This window comes from Rhincodon typus, chromosome 15 (genome assembly GCF_021869965.1).
Source record: "Rhincodon typus isolate 14 chromosome 15, sRhiTyp1.1, whole genome shotgun sequence".
Taxonomy (NCBI): domain Eukaryota; kingdom Metazoa; phylum Chordata; class Chondrichthyes; order Orectolobiformes; family Rhincodontidae; genus Rhincodon; species Rhincodon typus.
The window spans coordinates 46,096,198-46,120,765 of record NC_063346.1 but is presented as its reverse complement, the minus strand read 5'-3'; the positions used below and the strand labels follow the sequence as shown (position 1 = coordinate 46,120,765).

At 40.0% G+C, this 24,568-nt stretch overlaps 1 protein-coding gene across 1 annotated transcript in view; it reads left to right on the top strand.

Moving 5' to 3' along the window:
• ranbp10 (RAN binding protein 10) overlaps positions 1-24,568 on the top strand; it is a 37,427-nt gene that overhangs the window by 3,789 nt on the left and 9,070 nt on the right. Inside the window, exons 4-6 of the mRNA XM_048605994.1 lie at positions 4,731-4,929; positions 8,278-8,402; positions 21,965-22,110. Coding sequence (XP_048461951.1) covers positions 4,731-4,929; positions 8,278-8,402; positions 21,965-22,110 — 470 coding nt within the window. The remainder of the gene's footprint in view (positions 1-4,730; positions 4,930-8,277; positions 8,403-21,964; positions 22,111-24,568) is intronic.

Below are 24,568 nucleotides of genomic sequence, written 5' to 3'. Positions count from 1 at the left end.
CACCCCTTCCTTGGCTCTAAAGTTCTGGAGTGGGATTTGAGCCTCAATTCTTGCTCAGACAGAAATGTCACCCGCTGCGCAGAGTGACTGCTTAAAAATAATTGTTAAATTTCTTAAAGCCAGGGGACGAAGTAGAAAACCAGATATCCAGTCTTTTGCTTATTCTGTATAAATCCAATTTAAATTCTAATGTTATAAATTTTTACCACATTCATGGTATTCCTACCTCCCACACTAGGCCTTGTTATCTCATAGCCATTACACACTACCTATTGTTAGCCACTTACCATCTCCATTAACAGCTATTCACCCTCCCAGCCAGATCATTATCCACTCCTTTGTCTGTCCAACTGTTTTTCTCTCTCTTTAGACTCTATCCCTACCTATCATTTACTCCTTACCCCCTCTTCCCCACCCTACCTTCTGCATATAAACCTACATTTTCCTAGTTACCATTAGTTCTGCGGAAGGTCACCGGACCCGAAATGTTAACTGTGATTTCTCTTCACAGATGCTGCCAGATCTGCTGAGCTTTTCCAGCAATTTCTGTTTTTGTTGTTATCGATATTCTAGAAGTGTCTTTTTACATGTGCTCAAGGTACTTAATCAGTTAATACCCTCAACCTACATGTCTTGTATAATCTTAAGGCATTTAACATACCATTAACACAATCTCCCTTCTATAAATCAAAACTTCACAGCATGCAAACATATTTTCACACAAATTGGAAAAACAAACGATGTTCCATTATCTGTGCAACAGATCATAATACATGGCATTCTCCTTCTCAGACCTTATTGCTTTACTTAAAGCATCTGACAGTCGATATTTTGTATCAATCTTAGAAAAACATTTTCTTCCTCTTACCGCCTTTACTCGCAGTAAGGTCAAGCCTTACCTTTTCTCAGTCACTTTTTCTTGTTAAATTTACATTATGTCATAGACAACAATGATTTTTATGATATTCAGTAGGTAAACTATTCTCAATGCCTCTTGCATAGAATTTCCTCTGAAATATTTTACAAATGAGACTGCCTTTTCTATTGCTTCTCTAAGAACCAGTGTTTCTGCAGACAAAGTACTTCTAACCATCTCTTTTATTTTGTTAGTTTCTCATAGCTAGATGAAGTAAGAAACTAGATGTCAATCCTTCACTTAATGAGATTTATTTATAGAATACAACATTTTAAATGTCTGCCTCCTTCCTATCCAATGTCCTAGTTTCCTCGAAATTGCTTAATCTGTACCTGTACCTCCACCTCCTATATACTTAACCTTAGTATTGCCAGTTAACTCATCATCAGCAGTATTGTTTTTTTTTTAGTTCAGGCAAGTACAGTGAGGGAGGAACAGCCTTGAAGGAAAAGAGTTTTCAAACTGCAAGTGTGCAGTGGAGTATTCCCCTGCCGGAATACTTTACCACCAACTGAATCATGTTTAGTTTTCCAAATTTTTTTTTCTTCCCTACCACTAGAACAATATATTAGAATGTAGCACTTTCAAGGTTACCCCAGACCTATTCTTCTTAATGTCTAACCCTATATATTGAAAGGTCCCTAAAGCCTCATGTAAATTTTTGATTTTATAGAGGCATTGTCAGAATTATTTACCAATTGGATATTATAAAAGTCAATGTTGTCTGTGGAATAATGTAAATTCAACAAAAAAAGTTGCTTAAAGTCTCCCTTTAAACTTATTTATAGGGATTTAAATGAATTCTAAAACAGTTCTCCTTAGAAAATCACTAATATGCATTATAATTTCCCTCCAGGATACCAATAGAACATTGCTGAATCTATTTTCTGGATTACTTTCATCCACTGTTAAATGTCCACATTAACATCTTGATCTTCAAGATGCTCTTTGAAACCTTGATCCAAGCCACTGCTGCTGCTTTAGCCTTGGAGGTTTCACCTGGGTGGATTTTTTCTCTATATATCTGCCTACTTGATGAAGCTATCTATCCCTTATCTGACATTGCTGAGTAGACATGAAATTCCTTGCAACCGTTTAACTCTCTTTGTTTTGCCTCTTAATTTATTTTCTACATTTAATACGGACCCACACAAGTTAGTGAGACAGTAACCAAGATACCTTTCTTTGTGGATAGGGTCTGTTAACTATTCAGCCTTACAGCTCCTTTTATACATCAGTCCCATCTGTTTTCCCTTTTATATCTACTCAGTCAATGATTTAAGCAAGTAACCTCAATTACCTGAATAATTACATGCTATATAAACATTCTGGTGTCTTGGCAAACACCATAACTTTCTAGTCATAAAGGATTCTGCTTCTTGTATTTTAAGATGTTTTTGTCGTCCTCATTCTGTTGCATAATCTAATCAGACTATGATCTCTACTAGCTCCTTAATGGCTTCATGAACTACTAATGCAGGATCTCCTCTTTTTTCCCCACTCATCCCAAAAGAAACAAAACAGATATGCCCACTGTGCCTCAGTCAGAAGCTGACAATTGTTTCATCTCCATTCACTGGATCACCTAAGCATTGTCCTTTGGATACATTATCTTACCCTTCATCTATTGTCATCTGTTCCTCATAACTGTCAAATACGTGAGTATGAGAGATACAGGGGTGCCTCATTTCCTTCTGTAACTGCTCAAGTTCTGAAATTTTAAAATCAATCTCAACTAACCATGCTGAATAGACCCTAATAATTTGACAACCATGTTGACAATCCACTATTACTGTCACCCCCTATCATCACTGGACCTTTCTACTGTTTAAGACCCTCACTTTTATAGTATAGGATTTAAAGTTTATCTCAAATTTTTCCTCTAATGCCTGAGAACTTCCTGAATTTTTTGAGAGTTTGACCTTGATGAATGCCATTCTTCCTGTGTTCAAGTTTGCACAACAAAATTAAACTAATTGTAGTCCCATTCTACAGAGCATGTAAATTAGAATTCCTCTCATAGACCAGCTGATGCGTATTATATTCCCCTCCCCTGATTGTCAGAAATTTAGCCAGTGGTTTGAGTTCCGCCTCTATTCATGACTATTTATCTACAATCACCATTTTGTCCTCGCCATGTATTACTGTAGAAAAACTGAACTGGGCTGCAATAACTATAAAATGTAAGATGAAAAGGTTTGTCTTTGTCTTCTAAACCTATAACTCTGTGCCAATGAAAGATCTACAGTGAGAAGTCGTGGCATCCTCTTCACTTCTTAGGTTATTTATATTTTTCACCAATCTTTTTTGAGATTTACAGCTATACTAGCATCTTTTAGAAGGATTTTTAATTTGTGACAAAAAAGGCAAGGAGATCGTCTGTGTAATCTTGGCTCTTTGTTTTTTTTAACCTGATGCCATTAACACTTTGCTAACATTCTGATTAGAAACATCAGGTTTTGCTAAGCAATTGCAATAATGCTCTGAATCAGTAAATTGCAGGTCTCTTCACTTTCCAAAGACGATTGCTTTATCGTGTTCCACGCCCAGTTTCATATGTGCCTTTTTCATGGAAGGCTGGCTTGCTCCTAAGTATAACCCCTATTTAAACCAGCACAATTAAACAACCAGTATATTCATTACAGGACTACAGCTGCTTGTAATTAGTACAATTCCATCAGGCAAATCTTTATCATTGTCTTCAACTTCTGAATTCTGTCACATGTCACTTCAAAATCATTCTGTTGTGTTTTAGACAGTTCATTGCATAAAGTCATTTTGATTTGTATCTAAGACACATGTTAATTGGTTCCTGGGGATTCCTGAAATTCAGTTGTCTATTATTGCTGTTCCAGTCCTGTTGTCTGTTGTAATATTCAGATCTGCCAAAAGTGCTTTCATCTTTCACCCTTCTGTCCGTAACTCTTGATTTGTACTGACACCTGCGTCTAATCTTCAACAATCTCGAAAGGCCACATTCCTTTGTGAAACTGCAGAATGTCTCATCTGTGCCATCAAGGCGATGAGATATGACTCCTTCTCCAGGAACTTCGGTTAATGCGCAAATGTTTGATCCAAAAAGGTGTCTTTTTCTGATAACTGAACACCAGTTAATACCAGGAACTGTCTATATGTGATACTTAGAATAATCCAAAAATTTAATTGTAAGCACTGAATTAAGTTGCTAAAACTATAACCTCCATCAACCCTCTGCCCCCAGCAGAATAATTGTAGTTAATTTTCCAATTACCTCTCTTTTTGTCTAGCAAGCTCTGGCTTGCACTCTCTGGTTCTCACTGTCTGTCTGTCTGTCTTCACGGAAGATGGTAAACTAAAGCTATAGTCTCTCAGTCTTGCATTATAGTCATAACTAAAATCTCCAGTTGTATAATTGCCAAATGAGGAGTAGCATTCTGTTTATTGTAACTTGCTTTGAAAACTAGATTCTGACAGTCAGTTCCAAGGTTATTCCAATAATATTTCTGCACCATTACTCTTTGTTCTATTTGCTATTCAAGTTCTACCCAGATATTTTCTCTCTTGCCCCTGCAAGGCATTCTTTGTGCCACAAGTGCAGCTTTATTATGCCTGTGCACTATTTCTGAATCTCTAATCCAGTGTCACCGTATTGGCAGAAAAACATTGAGATGGATATATTTTTAGTTGGAAGAATCTTCTTGGCCTACTAACCAAGAAGCATATCATTTTTGTGAAAGGAATAAACAAAGAAAGACCAAACTCAATTTATAGAGCAACAACCATGTTAGTGATAGGCAACTTTCTTTGTACATAAATCTGTTCTTGTGCCTTGCAGGAGCAGATAGTCCAAACTGCAGCAATGGAGTTGTGTTGTCAAAAAGCAAACCAGTGCACAACAAATATCCAGCTATAAGTTCCTCATCATCATCATCATCGTCCTCTTCCTCGCCCTCCTCTGTAAACTATTCAGAGTCCAATTCTACAGACTCTTCCAAATCCCAGCAACACAGTAGTACAAGTAACCAGGAAACCAGGTATGTTTATCTCAACCCTAACTGCAATCAAACCAAATCTTTGTTTTAATAAAGAAGGATAGCAGTGTCTTGATGAATAAAGGCAAATAGATTTCCATTTCACAGATCACAGAGTATGATGAACAAAACACAAATGCAGTCCTTGAATGTCTTCTCATGATATAGATGAAATTTGATGTATTCATTCATTAAAAATCTAAATGGAGGAGGTTACTTTCTGTTAGTTTAGACTGCACTGTTTGTGTTATTATATGGTTATGCATCCTTTTGATCAACTTTATTCAATGTGTGATGGTCATTGCATGTTTGTAACTCATACTCCAGACAGATGTTTCACTTGCAACATGATGTATTTGATCATTTGTGACTTTACAGGGTGTTCTCACTTACAGTTCAGGTAGCATTCTCAAGCATTGGGACTTCAAGTGAAGCATAACTTCCCATTGTGTTAAAGTCAGTGTTGGGTTCCTGAGGACAATTGTTGTTCAGAAAACGAATGTAAAAATTGAATTACTGTGCCATACATGTGCAGCATTGTGCATTCCTAGCTGAAATAACTTGCAAAGTGAATTAAGGAAAGCTTCCGTGAAGAAAACTGACTTCTTGTTTGCAGAGAAGTCTTTAAAGAAATTTACAGTGCAGGTAACAGTACAAATTCTCAACTACAGTAACTGTACAATAAGGTAAACTACCAGTAGAGTACCTTACAGCAACGAGTTCTTGTAAAAAAAATTAAGTCCACAGCAGTTCCTGTCCTCGTCTAAGTACAAACAGCAGAGAAGTATTTTAAAAGGTTTTATTTCAGTATCTGAGCAGAGGATTGTTGATCTTTGATCATTAATTGTAGGGTGCAGAAACAGTGGTGCCTACTCTAGCAGCACTATCAGGGCTTCACTGATCATTCAAATGAACAACTCCTGCAAAATGCAAGAGGCACAATGCTGATTTTTTTTTTAAAAATTCATTCACGGGATGAGGGCATCGCTGATGAGACTGCATTTATTGCCTATCCCTAATTGCCCAGAGGGCAGTTATGAGTCACCCACATTGCTGTGGGTCGAGAGTCACATGGAGGCCAGACCAGGTAAGGATGGCAGTTTTCTTCCCTAAAGGGCATCAGTGAACCAGATGGGTTATTCCAACAACTGGCAATGGATTCATAGTCATCATTTGACTCTTAAGTCCAGATATTTTATGGATTTGAAATTCCACCATCTGCCATGGCGGGATTCGAACCTGGGTCCCCAGGACGTTATCTGGGTCTCTGGATTAACAGTCCAGCGATAATACCAGTTGGCCATCGCCTCCCCTGGATGTGATCAGGGAGACATGAGGCATGATCAGGAAGTAAGGATGCTAAAATAGAGAACAGCACGTTAAATAAGGAGAGTGGACATAAAGAAAATAAACAGCATTAAAACAAAAAAATCTTTAAAATGGGAGACTTAAAGTGAGGACTGCCTGTACAGAGCAGTTTGAAGCTTGAACTAATCAGGAGATCTTGCATGATCTGTGGAGAGAGGAAACAAGATGGTGTTTGAGGTCAGTGATCTTTAAAAGTTAATGCTTCAGTTGATTACCTCAAATGCCAACTTGGTTTTTCTCTGCATAGATGATGCTAGACATGATATTTGTAGCATTTTGTTGTTTTTTTTTCCAGATTTACAGACTCAACAGATGCTACCAGACCTGCTGTGTTTCTCCAGTGCACTCTGCCTTTGTTTCGGATTCTTAGCATGCATAGTTTGTTGTGTTTATATTGGAACAATGTTATTTTAAAGTAGCACTATTTTAAAATGTTCTTTTGTAGTGAGAAGCTCTACTTTAATTCATTTTGGAGCTGAATGAATATGATTTTCTATTTTTGATGTAAAAATCAAGAACATACAGATACTTGATTTAGCTATTCCTAATGTATACTTGCTGAGAATTTAAAAGTTTCCAGATCTTTCTTCCTATGCAAAGCACAGTTCAATGCAGGTTTGACCTAGTTAAAGCCACTTAATATGAAGTTATAAAGAATGAGATAAATGGGTAAGTCAATAGTCATTGAAAGTTCAAGCTGAATCTCGTCAACTTTGATATAATTTTATTTAACAAGTTAAAATGCTTTTAATTAATTAGCACTGTGGAAATGTCTGTTCGTCATTTATAGTGAATGATGTGCTAGGGGTTTTAGAAAATAAATCATTGCATTTATCGAAATAGCACAAAGAACTTTCACCATTGATACTTGGAGCTGACTTGCCATAGTATTTGTGATCCCAGTGTTGGGCCAGAAAGCAAGTCCCAAATTGCTAGCAGCAGGATATGCTCATCAATTTTGCCATAGGTGGCCTCCTAATTGTCTGCCAGCAGGTCCATAGCCCAGTTAAGTACAGTGAGTATGCTCCTGGTGCTGCCAGTGCATTCTGAGTGCATGCAGCTCTAAAACTTCAGTAGTGCCCACAGAAAAAGTGTCTACTACAAAGGCAGGCAGGAAACACCCTCAAGGGTAACTGGGTATGGGCAATAAAAGCTGGCCCAGCCAATGGACCCCACTTCCAATGAATGAATAAAATTGACCTCCAGAATGAGGCTCCCTAGTAGAGTAAAGTATTTTTTTTAAAAAATAGAAATTTGGGGAGGCCCTGCCAATTGCTGGGCAACCCCTTGGTTTGAGGTGTGATAACGAGGACTGCCTGATCTGCCTGAGACCCTCTTTGAGATCATGGAGCTTGTCAGTTAGGGAGGGTGCTACCACAAAACTAGTGGCCTACCTACACAGGTAATTGGCAAAATGCTGGCAGCCCTGTTAACTGATTCTCAATAGAGCGTTTAAATGTATAAATTGACTGCCCACCCAGCACTTGCTATTGAGAAACTTCCCTGACAATGGGACAATGCCAGGGAGTCATCCCGATGTGTGTCCCAGCATATTTGCCCCTCATTCCCACCAGCTTTGAGTATTCCGCTCTTGGTGAATAGAAAGGAGAAACTACTTTATGTAAAGTGAGAAAAATTAGCTCCAATAAAATATCTGGAAGTCTTATGTCTGAGATTTCCCTCTTGACAATTAGATAATCATGAAGAATACTATCAGCTGTTTGCCCTCCCAACCATCCTAATGAAGAAAGAATCAACCTAAATTGGAGCAAGACTGATTGGCTTGCATTCATGCATGCTAGAGAACTGCAGCCAGTTAGTCTGACTGAAGACAGAAAAGGAAAAGATGAAGACCTGTACCCTCGTATGTTTTATTGGAGGATAGGAATTCTACTTGTATCCATCTCAGTTGTTTTGAGTCTGAAAGATCCATTGAAATGGATTGGAGAATTTTACCATCTGATTTGTGTTGTTGCTTAACAGTGATAGTGAAATGGAAATGGAACCAGAGCACTACACCAATGGAGTCTTGGAAAACACCTCCTCTAGAATAATGAATGGCAACTATAAGCATGAAGAAATCCTGCAGACGGATGAGTCCAGCATGGGTAGGATGAGGCAGAGGGCTGGGTGCGCACACTTTATGAAAGAAATGAGGAACTGTTATTGGATCTGTAGACAATGTGTTTGGAAAGGGAAAATGAGAGGAAGAACCTATGCTAAACGCTTGCATGAAGAAGTAGTAAAGTGAGATTCTGAACTCAACAATATTTCACTCTATTTTTCCCGAAAGCTATATTGGTCTTTTTGTTTGCCTCAGTCCCTTCTTAAGCCCGCTGCCATTGTCTCTCCCATAAATAGATTTGATCCACTCCCTTCTGAAGAATTGTGAACCCATCACCACTAATTGCAATACATAACTTGATTTTTTTGAATCATCTTTTAAGTCTTGGTCACAGTGGTGTTTGCATTATCCTAAATTTAAGAAACCTTTCACTCTGCCTGACTTGCCCTACCTTTTTTGAATCGGCTCCTGATTAAGACATCATTTCCTTTTGTAACTGAAGGACTGTTGATGATTTTGAAAATTTATTCGTGCTTCACATAAAGGCCTACAGCACAGTTCCCATTTTCCAGCACTTGGCCCATAGCCTTGAAATTAGCATTGCAAGTGCACATCTAAATATTATTTAATTTACCCTTACGGGCAGTGAGTTCAAGATTCCCACCACCCTCTGGGTGAAAAGGGTACATCCTTTGCAACAGTCATCTAAATCCGATAGTCATAAGATTCTTCACATCCCAGCTGCTGAAATGCAACACTGCCACCTTAAAGAATAAGTGACTACACTCTGATGGAATCTAAATACTATAGTCACAAGGAAGCCATTGTGCTCGTCACACCTTTGCTAGCTCTTAGGTAGAACTATCCAGTCAGTCCCACTACCTTGCTCTTCCCCAGTGCCCAATGCATTTTTTATTTCAGGTATTTATCCAGTTCTCTTTTGAAAGTTCCTAATGATTATACCTCCATCACCTTTCCAGGTATTTCACTCCAGATCACAGCAACTAACTGCATTAAAAGTGTTCTTCCTGTTGCTTCTAGTTCTTCTTAAGCTTATATCCTCTGTGTAGTGATTGTAATGAGCTCAGTAAGGTGGATCTCTTAGAATATGTGTTCCCTAATCAGGGTTGTTAATCTGGTCCCATCAGGGAGCCCTGGCTGACAGATACAAACAGGAGTGTCAGACACCCTGTTCACTCAGAGCTGGCTCTGAGGGAGCTGGGCCAATATCAAGGACTCTCCACGTGTAAATAAAGGGTGACGTGGTGACAAGATACCGGCTTCTGTGGAGTCATTTCACTTTGATCACTTTGTCTTTTTGTTCTGCCACTGGAAACCATTTTATTTCGTTTACTCCATCAAAACTGTTCATGATTGAAACATAGAAAATAAGAACAGGAGTAGGCCATTTGGACCTTTGAGCCTGCTCAGCCATTCAGTATGATCATGGCAAATTTTAAACTCCTCTGTCAAATTTCTTCTTAAACCTTCTCTACCGTGAAGACAACAACCACAAAGTCTCCAGTCTCTAGGCATGACTGAAGTTCCTAATGCCACGATCATTCTTTTCTCCACCATCTTTAAGGCCTTAAAATCCTTCCTGAAGTGTGATGTCAATTGGACATAATATAGCTGAAGCCTAAATAACACTTTATACAACTGTTTATAAAACTAAGACATGTGTTCATACTACCTTTTCACTTTGATTTGCCACCTCTGAAGATTTGTGTGCACTCACACCAGGTCTTTTTGTTCTGCACCTCCTTCAAAATTGTATCGTTTACTTTATATTACCGCTCTGCATTTCTCTAACCAACTTGTACCAGCTTCACATTGTGCATTAACTTGATGCTGTATAATGTAATATAAAGTGGCCATAGACCAAACAGACCATAGCGCTGCTGTCTCATGTGTTGTTAACCGGAGGATCACCATGCCATGGGCAAGGGGAGAGATTAAGAAGAAGAGTTCTTCATGGTAACCTCAGCTGGTGCAAGAGTTGATCCATGATGTTGGATTAATTCTGTATCACAAATCATTTATCCAGCCAACTGAGCTAACAGACCCCCATCCAGCCTGGGCAGCATATACATCATAAAAACAATTCATTCAAGTCAAAGGGCCATGCTAATTTTTATGTTCCAAACAAGGCTTCATCTAACTTCATGAACATAAGCATATTTGGAAGGAGGAACAGATGGTTATCTGGCATTTCCTATGCCGGTTGCCTGAACAATTCAGTGTAGAGACATCTTCATGATTGTGATCACTTTTTTTAGGTTTAAAAAAAAAATGTTTCTTCTGAATTCCCGATCAATGCACAACTTGCATTCATGGTCTCCTGTTCCTATCCCTTCTCTGTATCCACCCCAGCCACCACCACCACCAACCCTGGCATCTTTCTATCTACCCTATCAAATTATTTCATAATGTAAAAAGATTTATAGCCAGTGACGCTTCAGCTTTCAGTTTTTCTAGACAAAAGGGCTCCAATATGATATATCTTTCATAATAGATGTTATTTTTCTGATATCATTTTAGGACATCTTTTTTGCATCTTCTCTGGTGCACTTTTTTAAATAGAGCTGAGAACTGTCAATGCTCTAAATGGAATCTCATCAAGATTTAATACAGGTTTGACAGAATTACTTTGCTTTTAATGCAGTCCCTTTAGAAATGAAAAGTATTGCTTTGTATCCTTTCATATGGCTATATTAATCTGATTCATCACTTCTGTGGCCACCCCTGTACTGTATATTCATTTGCTGTGCGTTTTCCCTTTTCACCCTGTTATGTCCTCCTAAATACGTTACTATGCCCCTAATTGTTTCCTACAGTAGTGATTGGAACCAGGTTGACCTTGTTGACTATGGAAGTCCTTGATTGGTGTTATTAACACGGGCTGTATAAACAGGTGATTTAGAATCTCCTCTCTTCTGGGGACTGACTCCGAGCTGGCTAGTCACAGCCAGTATACTGCGCACAAGTAAATAAAGGGTGACTTGGTGACGGGATACCAGCCTCTGTGCAGTTATTTCAGTTGCGACAGGGGAAAACAGTATGTGTCTGAAGAACATTCGCTCGCAACAGTCATCTTGGAGTTGGGGTGCGCATTCCTAACATCATGCCTTTATTTGGGAAGCTTGACTTGTTTGATCCTGCCGTCGAAGACTGGGCCCAGTATGTGGAAAGAATGCTATTTTTTCTGGGCTAATGACATTGAGGCAGATGAAAAACAATGAGTAATCCTTCTGACTGCTTGCGACCTACAACATTTTCGGTTATACGGGGCTTAACTTTCCCAGAGGCACCAGACGCCAAAACCTTCCAAGAGTTGACTGATTTGGTTAAGGAATAATATGACCTCAAACCACCTCTAATCCTGAAACACTACCTGTTTTATTCGGCTGTTAGAGAATCAGGAAATCCATATCGGGATTTTTGACGAGGTTAAGATGACTGGCAGAGGCATGTGATTTTGGGTTAACCATGAATGAGATGCTGAGAGACCGTTTGGTATGTGGGATTAATGATGTAACCATGCAGAAGTGCCTACGAGGTGAAGTCCAACTGGACTTCAGAAAAAAGCACTACAACTAGCTTTGTCATTAGAAAATGTGGGAAGTGGAGCATGGGAACTGCAGGGCATCCCAATGGAAATGGACATCCTCACCTGTCTGACTGAGCTTGGGGAACACCACTTGAGCGTTGGCACTTGCAGAGCCACACACAGGCCATATCCTGAGCAGAGGGACCCTAGGCCAGCCCACAGCAGAACCCCACAGAAAAACCAAGTCTCAGCCAAGTGGATAAAAAGTTCTTCAGGATCTGGGCCAGCAAGCTGTTGTTGTTGCTGTCGGTATGCAGACTCGAGAGAGCAAAGGTGTCCTACGAAGACTGACTTGAGTCTGAAAACTCATAGGCCGGTACCCAGGAGAGTGCACACCCTCAAAAGTTCACCTACATGTGGGTTGCAACAACCAGACTGCTTAGCGACATCCAAATCAGAACTAATAAAAATTAATGTTTGCTTAAAAGGTCACCCAGTTCCAATGGAAGTCAGTATTGGCGCAGCTGTATCTGTAGTTGCAGAATCTGTCTTTAACAAGATTCACTAGGGTTTCCAACCCTTAAGATTGCACAAGACCGCAGCCAGACTGAGAACATGCGCTAGGGAACTGTTGCATATCAAGGGTATGACTTCGTTTGCAGTCTCCTATGAGAAACAGTTGATGCAGTTACCACTGATGGTAGTAAGAGGCTCGGGACCAAGCCTGTTGGGGTGGATTTGGTTGAGAAAGATTCACCTCGATTAACTCAACATTTTTTGATTAGAAAATAGCTACCTCAGTGAAGTCCTAGTGAAATACCCAGAAATATTTCAGGAAGAGCTTGGGACTGTCAAAGGGGCTAAAGCCACTTTACATGTTGGCCAGAAAGCAATTCCGCAACTTTACAAGGTCGCCTGGTGCCATTTGCCTTGTGGGCAAAAGTAGAGGCTGAAATGAGGTGGCTGGAGAGTGAAGGAATCATCAAACCAGTGCAGTTTGCAGACTGGGCACCGGTCATACCGATTGTGAAGCCTGATGCCTCAGTTCGCCTTTGTAGGGATTTTAAGCAAACGGTAAACCGCTTCTTGCAGCTGGAAAAATACCCGATCCCTTGCGTAGAGGATTTGGATGCAAAGTTGGCGGGGCGGGGCAGGGTGGTGTGGGGAGGAGGGGGCGCTGTACTTTACGAAGCTGGACATGAGCCATGCCTACCTGTAATTGCAACTGGATGAGGAGTCCCAGAAATATGCCACAATTAACACCCGTAAGGGTTTATATCAATTTACAAGACCGCCATTTGGCGTATCGTCAGCCTGCGCCCTTTCCAGCAGACCATTGAGAACATTTAACAAGGGCTTCCCCCAAGTTGCCATTTATCTGGATGATGTGCTAATAACAGGGAAGACCATAAAGAGCACTTGGAGAACTTGGACATAGTGCTTAAACATTTCTCCCAGGTGGACATATGCTTTGGAAGGGAAAAATGTGTGTTCAAGGTGACCCAAGTGACCTACTTGGTTACAGAGTTGACAAAACAGAGTTACACCCGTTAGAAGATAAAGTGAGGACAATCAAAGGAGCTCCAGCTTCCATGTCTATGTTGGAGCTTAAGCCTTTCCTTGGGTTAGTAAATTATTATGGAAAATTCATACATCACCTGCTTCCATCTTTGCATCCTTACACCTGCTATTGAAAAAGGGTCAGCTTTGGAAATAGTCATGTGGCCAAGAAGTAGCCTTTTGGGAAGTGAAAAAGCAGCTATTGTCATCTAAGATGTTGGCCCACTATGATCTGAAGCGAGAGGTAGTGCTGACATGCGATGCCTCCCCGTACAATATCGGGGTAGTGTTGGCTCACCAGTGGTCTAACGGAGAGGAAGGCCTGATAGCATATGCTTCCTGGACTTTGGCTGATGCTGAACACAAATATACCCAGATACAGAAGGAAGGTTTGGCGGTCATCTTTGGTGCAAAGAAGTTCCACCAGTACCCTTATGAATGGGAATTTGTCATAGTAACAGATCACAAACTCCTGCTCAGGCTATTGAAGGAAGACAAGGGCAGTGCCGAATAGCTTCCAGTAGAATTCAGCATTGGGCCCTTACTCTCAGCGTGTACAGGTACAAGTTAGAACACGATCCAGGAAGCCAAGTGGCTACTGAGGATGCCTTGAGCCACTTCCCACTGGTAGATACTCTGTTGGTGGCGGTGTCTCCCCTGGAAATGTCCGTTCAGGTTTTGAACTTCCTGGACACCCATATGGTCACTGCTGACAATATCCGACTGGACACAAAAAGATCCTGTCCTAGCAAAACTAAAACAGCTGGTGGTACTGGGGGAGACTGAAGGGCCATCACAACCAGGATTGAAACTTTTCTAGAACCGACAAGACCAGATCACCATAGAGGATGGCATACTATTAGAGGGACCAAGGGTGATTGACCCGAGTAAAGATGCTGGCTGAACTCTACCAGGGTTATCCGGGGGTTTCCAAGATGAAGGTGCTAGAAAGAAGCTATATCTGGTGGCCAGGGTTGGATGCTGACATAGCTGTGTTGGTGGGGCAGTACCTGAAGTGCCAACAAGGGCAGAAATTGCCACCAACGGCAGCCTGACATCCTTGTGAAAGGCCGGGTAAACCCTAGAGTCAGTTATGTCGATTATGCCGGCCCCGTCATGGGCTCAGTGTTCCTGGTCATTGTGGATGCCCATTCAAAGTGGTTGGACGGACGTGCATAAAATCCTTAGCAAACTCCGGGATGACGATATATAAGCTGTGAGCATTGTTCATGTTACATGGACTCCAATTGCCACCAGAAGAAGAGGAGTGAAACCCTCCCAAGGGGCTCCAGATGCAAGAGACGGGCTGTGGTCTGGTGTACACTGTCCGTGTCAGAGTCCAAATCGGACCTGGGGCGAATACATCGCAGAACACGCTATAAGAGAAAGACCAGGCCTACATCCCCGACTTAGCAGGGGGAGAGATGTCGTGATTGGAAGCAGGTGGACTTTGTTGACTGTGAGGTCCTTGATTGGCTTGGGTTAACAACCTCAATCAGGAAGCCTTGGCTGACCAATATAAACAGGAGATTTAGAATCTCCTCAGTACAGAGATCTGACTCTGAGCGGGCTAGCCACAGCTAGTGTACTGTGCAGAAGTAAATAAAGGGTGACTTGGTGATGGGATACCAGTCTCTGTGCAGTTATTTTACCTACTTATCCAAATTTTGTGTCATCTGTGAACTTTGACACCCTATGTACCCAAGTTCAGACATTAATGTATATCAAAAAGATGAGCATCCCTAATATTGACCAATGGAGATACTGCTGTATTATAAAACAACCGTTAACTCCCTGCTAATCCATGTTTTCTGTCCTATGGCCAAGTTTTGTCATATCTGCAATGTAATTGTTGCTTTAATCCCTTGTAGTTTAATCTTGCTAATAAGCATTTTATGGTATATTTTGCTTTTTAGAAATCCATATGTACATCACCCTTCTTCATTGTATCGTGAAAGGATTGGATCAGTCAAACTTGATTTGCCTTCAATAAATATATATTGAATTTCATTTATTAGCCCGTACCTTCCAATTTACAATGAATTTTGTCTCTAAACATTTCCCAATGACTAAGATTAGACTGACTGCTGGCTTTATCCCTGTCCACTCTCATGAACTGTTCTCTGGCAAATCCCCCATATGTGGGGAAGGTTGCAATCAGCCTTATTTCATTCAATAACTCTGATCTGTCTGGACCAGGTGACTTTTCTCCTTTGTGTACTTCCAACCTTTTAAATGCCTCCTCTTTATTTCTTTCCCCTATCTTTTTTTATCTCCTATCCAATATTGTTACTACATCCTTTGGGCTATTAACAAATACTATTCTCTACTGCATACAGATAACAAGCACCTCAGACATGTCCTGTGCCTCCAGAATCTCCAAAATGTTTATTTTCATGTCCGTTCACAGTGCCTTAGATCTTGCATTTCATTCCCAGTGTCAATGAAGAACCTTGTTTTGTCTTTTTTTTCAGACACAAGACCATTGATAGTTCACACTTACAGTCACACAAACTCCAGAACTCTACTTTAGTAATGTTACTGTTTTGTTTTTGACTATTGTTTTGCTGTTTTTGTTTTTAGCAGACCTTTAGATTTGTGTTGGGTCCTAATCTATTCTCTGATGCTCCCTTTTTCCCTTCTTTCCCCCTTCATAATGATTTTTTTTCAATTATTCGGTTAGGTTCTCTATCAATACCTTACATTTGTTACAAACCTCTCATTGTTTCTTTTTACTCCATCCAGGGAATTCAAGCATTTGGTGCCCTGTTCTTGCCTCTCTTGGGAATGTGTTTGTTTATACAGCACCTGATGCATCTTCTCTTTGAAGGTTTCCCATTGTTCAGTTAATGTTTTGCCTACCAATGTTTGATTCTAATTCTCATGGGTTTGATCCCTTTTCAAAACTCTGAACTTAGCCCCTCAAGTATTTTTCTGCTTTTCTTTTTATCCTTCTCCCTCACCTGAAGAATCCACCCTTGACTTTTCTGTCCATCCCATCTGAAACCTTCCTGACCTGTCCAAAGTGCTTGAGTTTGTCATCACTTCCCAAATCCATGCCCTTTCTTTTGTTCAACATTTAGATTTCTTCTTTGGATTTCAGCCCCTTGTACATGCTGAAACAGATGCTATTAGACTGTGACCACAATAAATGATCCCTTCTCCTCTTTCTCAACCTCTCTGTAGCCTTGACAGAATTGATCACATGCATCGCTCTTTGCTTAATCCAACTTAGTTGGACTGTCTTCACCTAGTTCCATCTTTTTCTCTCCAGTCATAGCCAACGCCATTTAACTGGAGTAGATTCTCTGCACTGTTACTTTCAACATTTTCCAGGGATCTTTCCCTAGGTCCCTTCAGCATCTCATAGGTATGACAATCCTTTGATGACAACATGAACAAACGCAACTTTTGGTTCCATAATACTGATGAACTAGTTCTACCTCATTACTATATCTCTTAACCTGTTGCTTATCTAACATCAAGTACTGGTAGAACAGAAATTAACTCTGGCTAAATATTGGAGGATCAAGACCCATTGACATATTTCCTCACCACAAATTCTGTTCTCTAAACATCAACTCTCTCCCTCACTTTGGGAGAGAGACTGAACTAGACCTTGATGTTGTGTTTGACACCAGGATGACATTCAGATCTGACATCTGCGTTGACAGTGCTGGTCTACTTTGAGCTCTGTAATATTGACCAATTCTGTCAATCTGATACTGAAACACTCATCCACACATTTTTACCTCTAGACTTGACTATTCCAGTGTTCTTCTGACCACCTTTTCATCTTCAACCCAACAGAACCTTGTCCTTGACCTAAACTGTGCTTGCCATTTATCACTTGCACCAAGTCCCATTATTGCTGCAGTGTTCACTGGCCTACATTTATTCCCTAGTCAGTAATGCCTCAATCATAACATTCTCATCCCTCTTTTCAAATCCCTTTGTGGTCTTCCTCTCCCTATCTCTGTAACCTCTTTACATCTCTGCAAACCTTTGAAATCTCCAATATTGACCTCTTGACCAATATTGACCTCTTGAGTATCTCTGGTTTCTAATCACCTAGTCGGAAATATTACAGATTTTGTACACTTTTCACTGTACCCCTGTACTTGAGTATAGATGACAATAAAACCCAAATCTAAAATCTATTAAGTTTTTTCTTTAAGCCAAATCTGTTTATTGCCACTAATCTATGTACTAATTTCCATGCCTTCAAATCAATGCCTTTATTTACTGTGCTGCATGCCATGTGTACGCCAAAACTATGCTTCACATCTACCCACTGTTTGATTCCAAGAGGAGGAAAAAAAATCACCCAAGCTCACTTGCCCCACCCACAAGATGGAATTTCAAGTTTGAATGAGGGAAGACTAGCTTGACTGTCATCCTGGAAGAATATCTAGCACTGGCTCACCACAAACCCTATTACAAAGAAGGAACTCCAGAACCAGTAGAAGTAAGAGTACCTTTCCACTGTTTCTCTCTTTGCCTTACTGATCTGACTGTGTTCTTCCCTCATTTCCCCAGCGCACCTTCCAGTTATTTCCATTGTCCTTTAACATTGCATGACCTGAACATTCCACTTGGTCTTGATGTTAAAGGGTTTAACTAGTATTGCAAAATTTGAAAGCGCAAAGACCACAATATGACTTTAAATGTAGACAAATATCATGAAGTTTGTGGATAACCCAAAAATAGATGGGAAGGCAAGTGGTGAGGATGATATACATACAGTCTGCAAAGGGAATGGACAGGTTAAGTGAGTAGGCACATGGAATATATGTGGGAAGATGTGAGGTTATGGACTTTGGCAGGAAGAATAGAGGAGCTGAATATTATAATAGAGAAACACTGTTGAAAGCTGTAGCACAGAAAGATTTAGGAGCCCTTGTGCATAAATCACAGAAAGTTAACGTGCAAGTTCAAGTACTAGGGAAGACAAATGGAATGTTAGCCTTTATTTCTAAAGAGAATGGATTATATACATAGGGAAGTCTTGCTAAAACCGTACAAGGCACTAGTTGGACCATATCCAAAATGTGAACAGTTTTGGTCACCTTGTCAAAGGAAAGATATACTGGCATTGGAAGCAGTCCAGGGATGGTTCACTATGTTGATGCTGGGTATGGAGGGACTATCTTAAGAGGAGAGGTTGAATAGATTGGGCCTGTTCTCATTGAAGTTTAGAAGAATGAGATGACTTATTGAAATGTGTAAGATTCCTAAGAAATTTGACTGGATAAATGACGAGAGATGTTTTCCCATGTAGGAGAGTCTGGGACCAGAGAGCATGATCTCGGAGTAAGGGGCCAACCATTTAAAATAGATGACAAGGAGTTTCTTGTGTGGGTGGTGAATCTGTTTAATTCTTCACTGCAGAAATCTGTGGAACTATAGTTGTTAAATTTATCTCTGCTTTGAATATAGTTTTAATCAGTAAGGGAATTGAGGAATTGGGGAAAAGGCAGGAAAGTCGAGTTAAGGATTCAGATCAGTCATGAATTCACTGAATGGTGGAGCTGAATCAGTCGGTGGAATGGCCTACTTCAGCTCCTATGTCTTATGGTCTTAACGTGCATTATCCAAATAATCCCCGCGCTTTAATTCTACTTAGGATCACACTTTGTATTGACTCTCCATGTGTGCACCCAGACAGGATGGACTTAGTTTTATTTACACATAAAACAAAATAACATTGCATTGATCACTCTGATGCCTTTCTTTGTGATATTCTTTCTCTGTGCCATTTCCCTATTACTCATTCTAATTCCTACCTTGCCTCAAATTCCTACTCCCACAGAATCAAACAGTCTTTGCTCAGCCTTAATTACGTCTGTCCTCAATCCCACTACATTGCACTGTCTCTGTCAGTTCCAAACTTATTTCTTAAATCACTCCAGCTTCATGTTTACCCCCTGCTAAATTGCACCACATTCATTCTAGCCTGTGATTCCACACAAATATATGGACCCAGATTTTAAGGCTGGCGGTAAAATGACTGCACTGACCACTGACCTTGAGTAAACTGCATACAAAAATCAGGCAATCTCTGATGTGGATTTCACCTTCCCAGCATGGGTTTGGGTCTGATGCCAATCTATGGTGATTTCTGGGCATCCAGCAACAGTGCTGTCATCAGCAGGACAAGCAGCCAGTACTCTTGCAAAATGCTAGCCAGGAACAAAGCACTGATTATCAAACTTTTCAAGATAAGTTGACTTAGAACACAATTATTATTGGAGATTTAAGGTAGAGGTTAACTCTCATAAACATTTTAAAAATTAAATATTTTGATGAAAAGATGTGTAATTTTTAATTATTCAGAAATTTGGTGTGCCATATAGATAAAATTAGTTTCTCTTCACAGGACCAGTGATGTCTTTCAGTAATAATTATGAACAAAGGGTGTCGGTGAAAACTCCATTTGCACTTCATTCAACAAGATGTGTTTTTTTAGGTATTTCAAAAGTGAAACAACGCTCATGAAGAGCAGGTTTTTGTCAGTGCACTGACTCTTGATTGATTGTATACTGGTTGAGCTCAACAGCACATACTCTGGAGTAGTGTTGAATCACTGACAGCACCTTCTGGATTTCAACCTTTTTCCTGTGCACATGCAGACTCTAGAATGGGCTATCAGAGGTGTAATGATGTCGAATGCTAACAGTTTTGCAATCATCAGTAAACCTTATCAATCTCATCATTTTCACTCACCTGCCCCTGAATCCAACCATCACGCATTAATTCTAACTATTCCACTTCAAACTCACTGTTTTCTTCAATACTCCTTAAATTGTACCATGCTTCATCAACAGCATGTTATCTATTGATCATCATTGCATCCTCAGGTTATTCTTTCTCCTATGTCACTTGCAATGATTTAATTTCAGTTCATGTTCTTTTGATGCTCAGCAGCAACAGCCAAAGGTTTTTGGAAGTGTAGTCTGGCCCCATCCTCTGAGCTGCGTTTTCTGATTCTGCCTGTTTTTTTTCTCTCTCCAAGGAGTATTTAAGCTTCTCCCTGTATGTGATATGTTTGCTTCCAAATCTTTGACACTTGTGCAGCCTTCTATAGCTCTCTGTCCCATGCACTGCCCCTCCAACCTAAATCCTAACCAGCAGCTAGTACTCAAATCCTCTTTGCTTTCAATGGTACCTAAGTTTTCCAAGTGCTATGAGCATTTACAATTTATGCTGACTCAATCATAAGCATTAATAATTTTTAAACGTGCCCTTTAAAAGTTGTAGCAATGAATAATGAATTTAAATTGCAGAACATTTTTAATTTTCCCTCTGGCATATCACTTGTATCATCCCTTTTCTAACCTGTTACACACTGTTGCTGCTTTAGGCAATTTGTTTGCCAAAGTTTGCATAGAGTCTACAAACCTCCAGCCCTTTTGTCCCCACTAACCACCTCAATCTATCTTCACTAAATTATTTTTTGCATTTCTTCTCAACCCCAATCAACATCCAGGCAGCAGCCCCAGCTAAATTTTTATATTCCTCCCTTCGTACACTTGTTGCCAGAAAATGCAGCCTCCAGTCCTTGCCAACTCTCTTCACCACCTAACTCTTGTGTGCAGATTCCACAGGAAAATATTACCTCTATCTTTCAGATCCCTTCTTTATCACCATCTTTACCTGACGTAGAAAAAGAAAACAAGAAAGACAGCAACCGTAAATGAAGAGAAAGGGAATGAAAAGTAGGTGAAACAGGGAACTGAAGAGGAAGATAAGACCAGAAAAAGAAAAGCTGAAGAATTATAATATCAAGTCCACATCGACCCTCCAAAGAGCATCCCACCCAGCCTGTCCCCATTTCTGTAACTTTGTATTTCTCATGGCTAATCCACCTAGCCTGCACATCCTGGATACTATGGGCAATTTAGCATGGCCAATCCACCTAACCTGCACATTTTTGGACTGTGGAAGGAAACCGGAGCACCCAGAGAAAACCCACACGGACACGTGGAAGATATGCAACCTTCTCACACAATCACCCAAGGGTGGAATTGAACCCTTACATGGTGAGGCAGCAGTGCTAATTGTGATGCCCAAAGAGTAGAGATAAAAAAAAATACAAATAGACCACAGCATGCACCAGGAATAGGCCCTCTCCTCCAATTTATCATGACAATTGCCATAAATAGCCCATTGATACAAGAAGACTTGCACATTGAATATCTTTGCTATAACCATTGCTGCCATATTGCAGCTAATTTTTGACAGTAAAGAGTACAGCAGAGCAATGCATGTGTGTCAGCATTTAACCAGATTGTTTACTTGACATTCACTCATTGAACTCTTTAGTTTCCAAGTAATAAATATTTTGCCACGATCTTTTGGTTAAAATACAGTAGTTGACATGATTGAAGTCCCCAGAGTTTGAAATAAAAACCTACATTTTATTTGTGTCATCATAGTGATCAACCTTTGACAATTCTTTGATACCCTTGTATAATTTATTTCTTTGATTATAGAGGACAGCTGCCCTCAGCGCCAGCTCTGTGGAGGTAACCAAGCTGCAACAGAACGCATGATCCAATTTGGGCGAGAGTTGCAAGCCTTGAGTGAACAGCTTTGCCGTGAATATGGAAAGAATGCTACACACAAGAAAATGTTACAGGTTTTGCAAAAGCTTCTATATACTTTGAAAGTCGTACCAGAGGGCCCCATTGTAAACCTCCTGACTGTTAAAACAGAAGGACATAAATAGGAGCTGGAGTAGGCAGGTCAGCTTCTAGAGCCTGCCCCATCATATACTACATGATCATGGTTGATCTGCCCTAGGTCTGAACTCCTTTTTTTGTCAGCTCCTCATAGCCCACAACTCCTCATTATTTCAAAATCTATCTACCTCCGCTTTAAATAATTTCAGTGATCTAACCTCCTTAACTGTCTGGAATGGAGATTTCCAGACATTCACTATCTTCTGAGAGAAGGAATTCTCTTGTATCTCCATCTTAAATGAATGTCCCCTTATTCTGTAACTATGTCCCTAATTAGAGATTCCCTGACAAGTGGAAACACCTCAACGTCCATCTGGTCAAGCAGGAATCTTGCACTTGAATATGATCACCCTTCATTCTTCATATTCTAATGAGTAAGGCCTAACCTGTTTAGCCATTCTTGATAAGTCAGCACTTTTCATCTCCGGAATCAGCGGAGTGAATCTCTTTTGATCTGCCTCCAATGCCAGATATTCTTTTTTAAAATTCAGAGACAAAACTCTACATCATACACTAGGCCTGAAATGCCGTCACCACCCTGTACTGTTGCAACAGGGGTTTAAATTGCAACCCCCTAGCAGTGAAGGCGAAAATTCCATTTTGTATGTGGCTTCCAAAAAGTGTGTTTCCAAAGCAACACCAAATATTCTACTTCACTGACTGTACCTTATGAAGTACTTTACACTCCCTATGAGAAATCAAAGTTTAGAACTACAGTTAAAATGCCAGTTTTGGTTTTTTAGGTATTTTTAGAAACCATGCCTAATCTACTGTTATGCTTTGACTGTTTTACCACGGAGAGTTATCGATGACTCAATACGGCCGCTGTGCACATGCAGCCATTGATATCACCCGGCAACAGGACTGGCCACAGAAAGTGTCTTTGTACCATTGACATCACTCCATTCTGTGCTGGTGAGGGTTAGTATTCAGTGAGAGCAAGACATAGGCCAGTGTCAAGATGGGTTAGGGTGGATTTACATTGGGAATAAAGGTGAGAGGGCCTGCAATGGGAGATAACCTCCTTTTCTTTTGTCAGGTTGTGATTCGACGACTGGCGGAGAATTGGAAACCTGGAGGAGAATAGGATAGAAAGTGAGGCTGCTAGGATAAAATAAATTTTATTTATTCTGTGTTCCAGGCTACTTTATTTTACATTCAGGCTGCATCCTTACACTGGCAGTTGCTTCCCATCGCTTGAGAGGGCTTGAGGGTTTGCTTTATTTCTTCTGTTTGTCCCACCTAGAGGTGGCATTCAACTCTGTCATTTTGCCACAGGACTTGGAAGAGGGTTGTATTTAAATATTTAAATGGCATTCACACAGGCTCAGAGAAAAGCATTTGACAAAGTGATTTAAAATGTTAAAAGAGCTAGACTTTACAATATTTGGAAGATATATTCAAAAAATAAGCCTTTTGTTAGCTTGATTAAATGTTTCATGGTATTGATAGATCTCTCGTCAGAAACCAGGCAGGTGTTGTCTGGCAAAAACCCTTTCTTCCGGGTTCTGAATGTAGGACAGAACCGAGGTCAAAATTACTCACTGGCAAACAAGCTTTTTGGCCTGATGAACTACAATGGCAAATTATTGTCAAATTTGAAGGTTGAGAATGCAAAATGATTATTTAAATCAAGTAAGACAAGTCACTAATGGTGGAATATTTAAATGTTAACGTTGTTTTCTTGCGCAAATGTGCAAGATGAACTAAATGAGTATAATTGTAACTATTACTCAGTATGTTCAGTTTTTGTAATATTAAAGCAGGTTACATATTTGTATCTTGGCCTTGTATTTTAAGTTGTGCTGTCATATACATTTCTCCAGCCTTTACAAAGGCAGTTTAAGAAAGCGCAAGATAAAGTCAGACACAAATCATTTAAGCTACTTTATTTTATCATGAGGAACATACAGAGCAGTTGTTACAATTGGATTTGGCTTAATCGAGTTAGCATAAGTTGGCTTCATGTAATAGTAGAAAATAATAAACAGGCTGTGCCTACCTATATTAGTGAGTTACCTTGTTTGACCTAAACAAAATAACTTCTAACTGCCCTTCTATGTTGCAACCTTATGAGTTTGGTAACTTTTTTTTTAAAATGCCTCTCTTCTGACCACTACTGAGGATGGCGTGTAGCCCTGCACCTTGAACCAGGAAAATCCAACACAATAAATGTAGGTGCTGAGATAGAATAATAAATTGTGTAGGTTTTTTCTATTTTTGAACCTGTAAATACACTTTACTTTGAAAAAACCAACCTTTAAAACTTTTCCAGATCCTTTTTAGCAAAAACATTAAAAATTCTCAAAAGCTGATACCACCTTACATCAGAGATAGTAGGAACTACCGATGCTG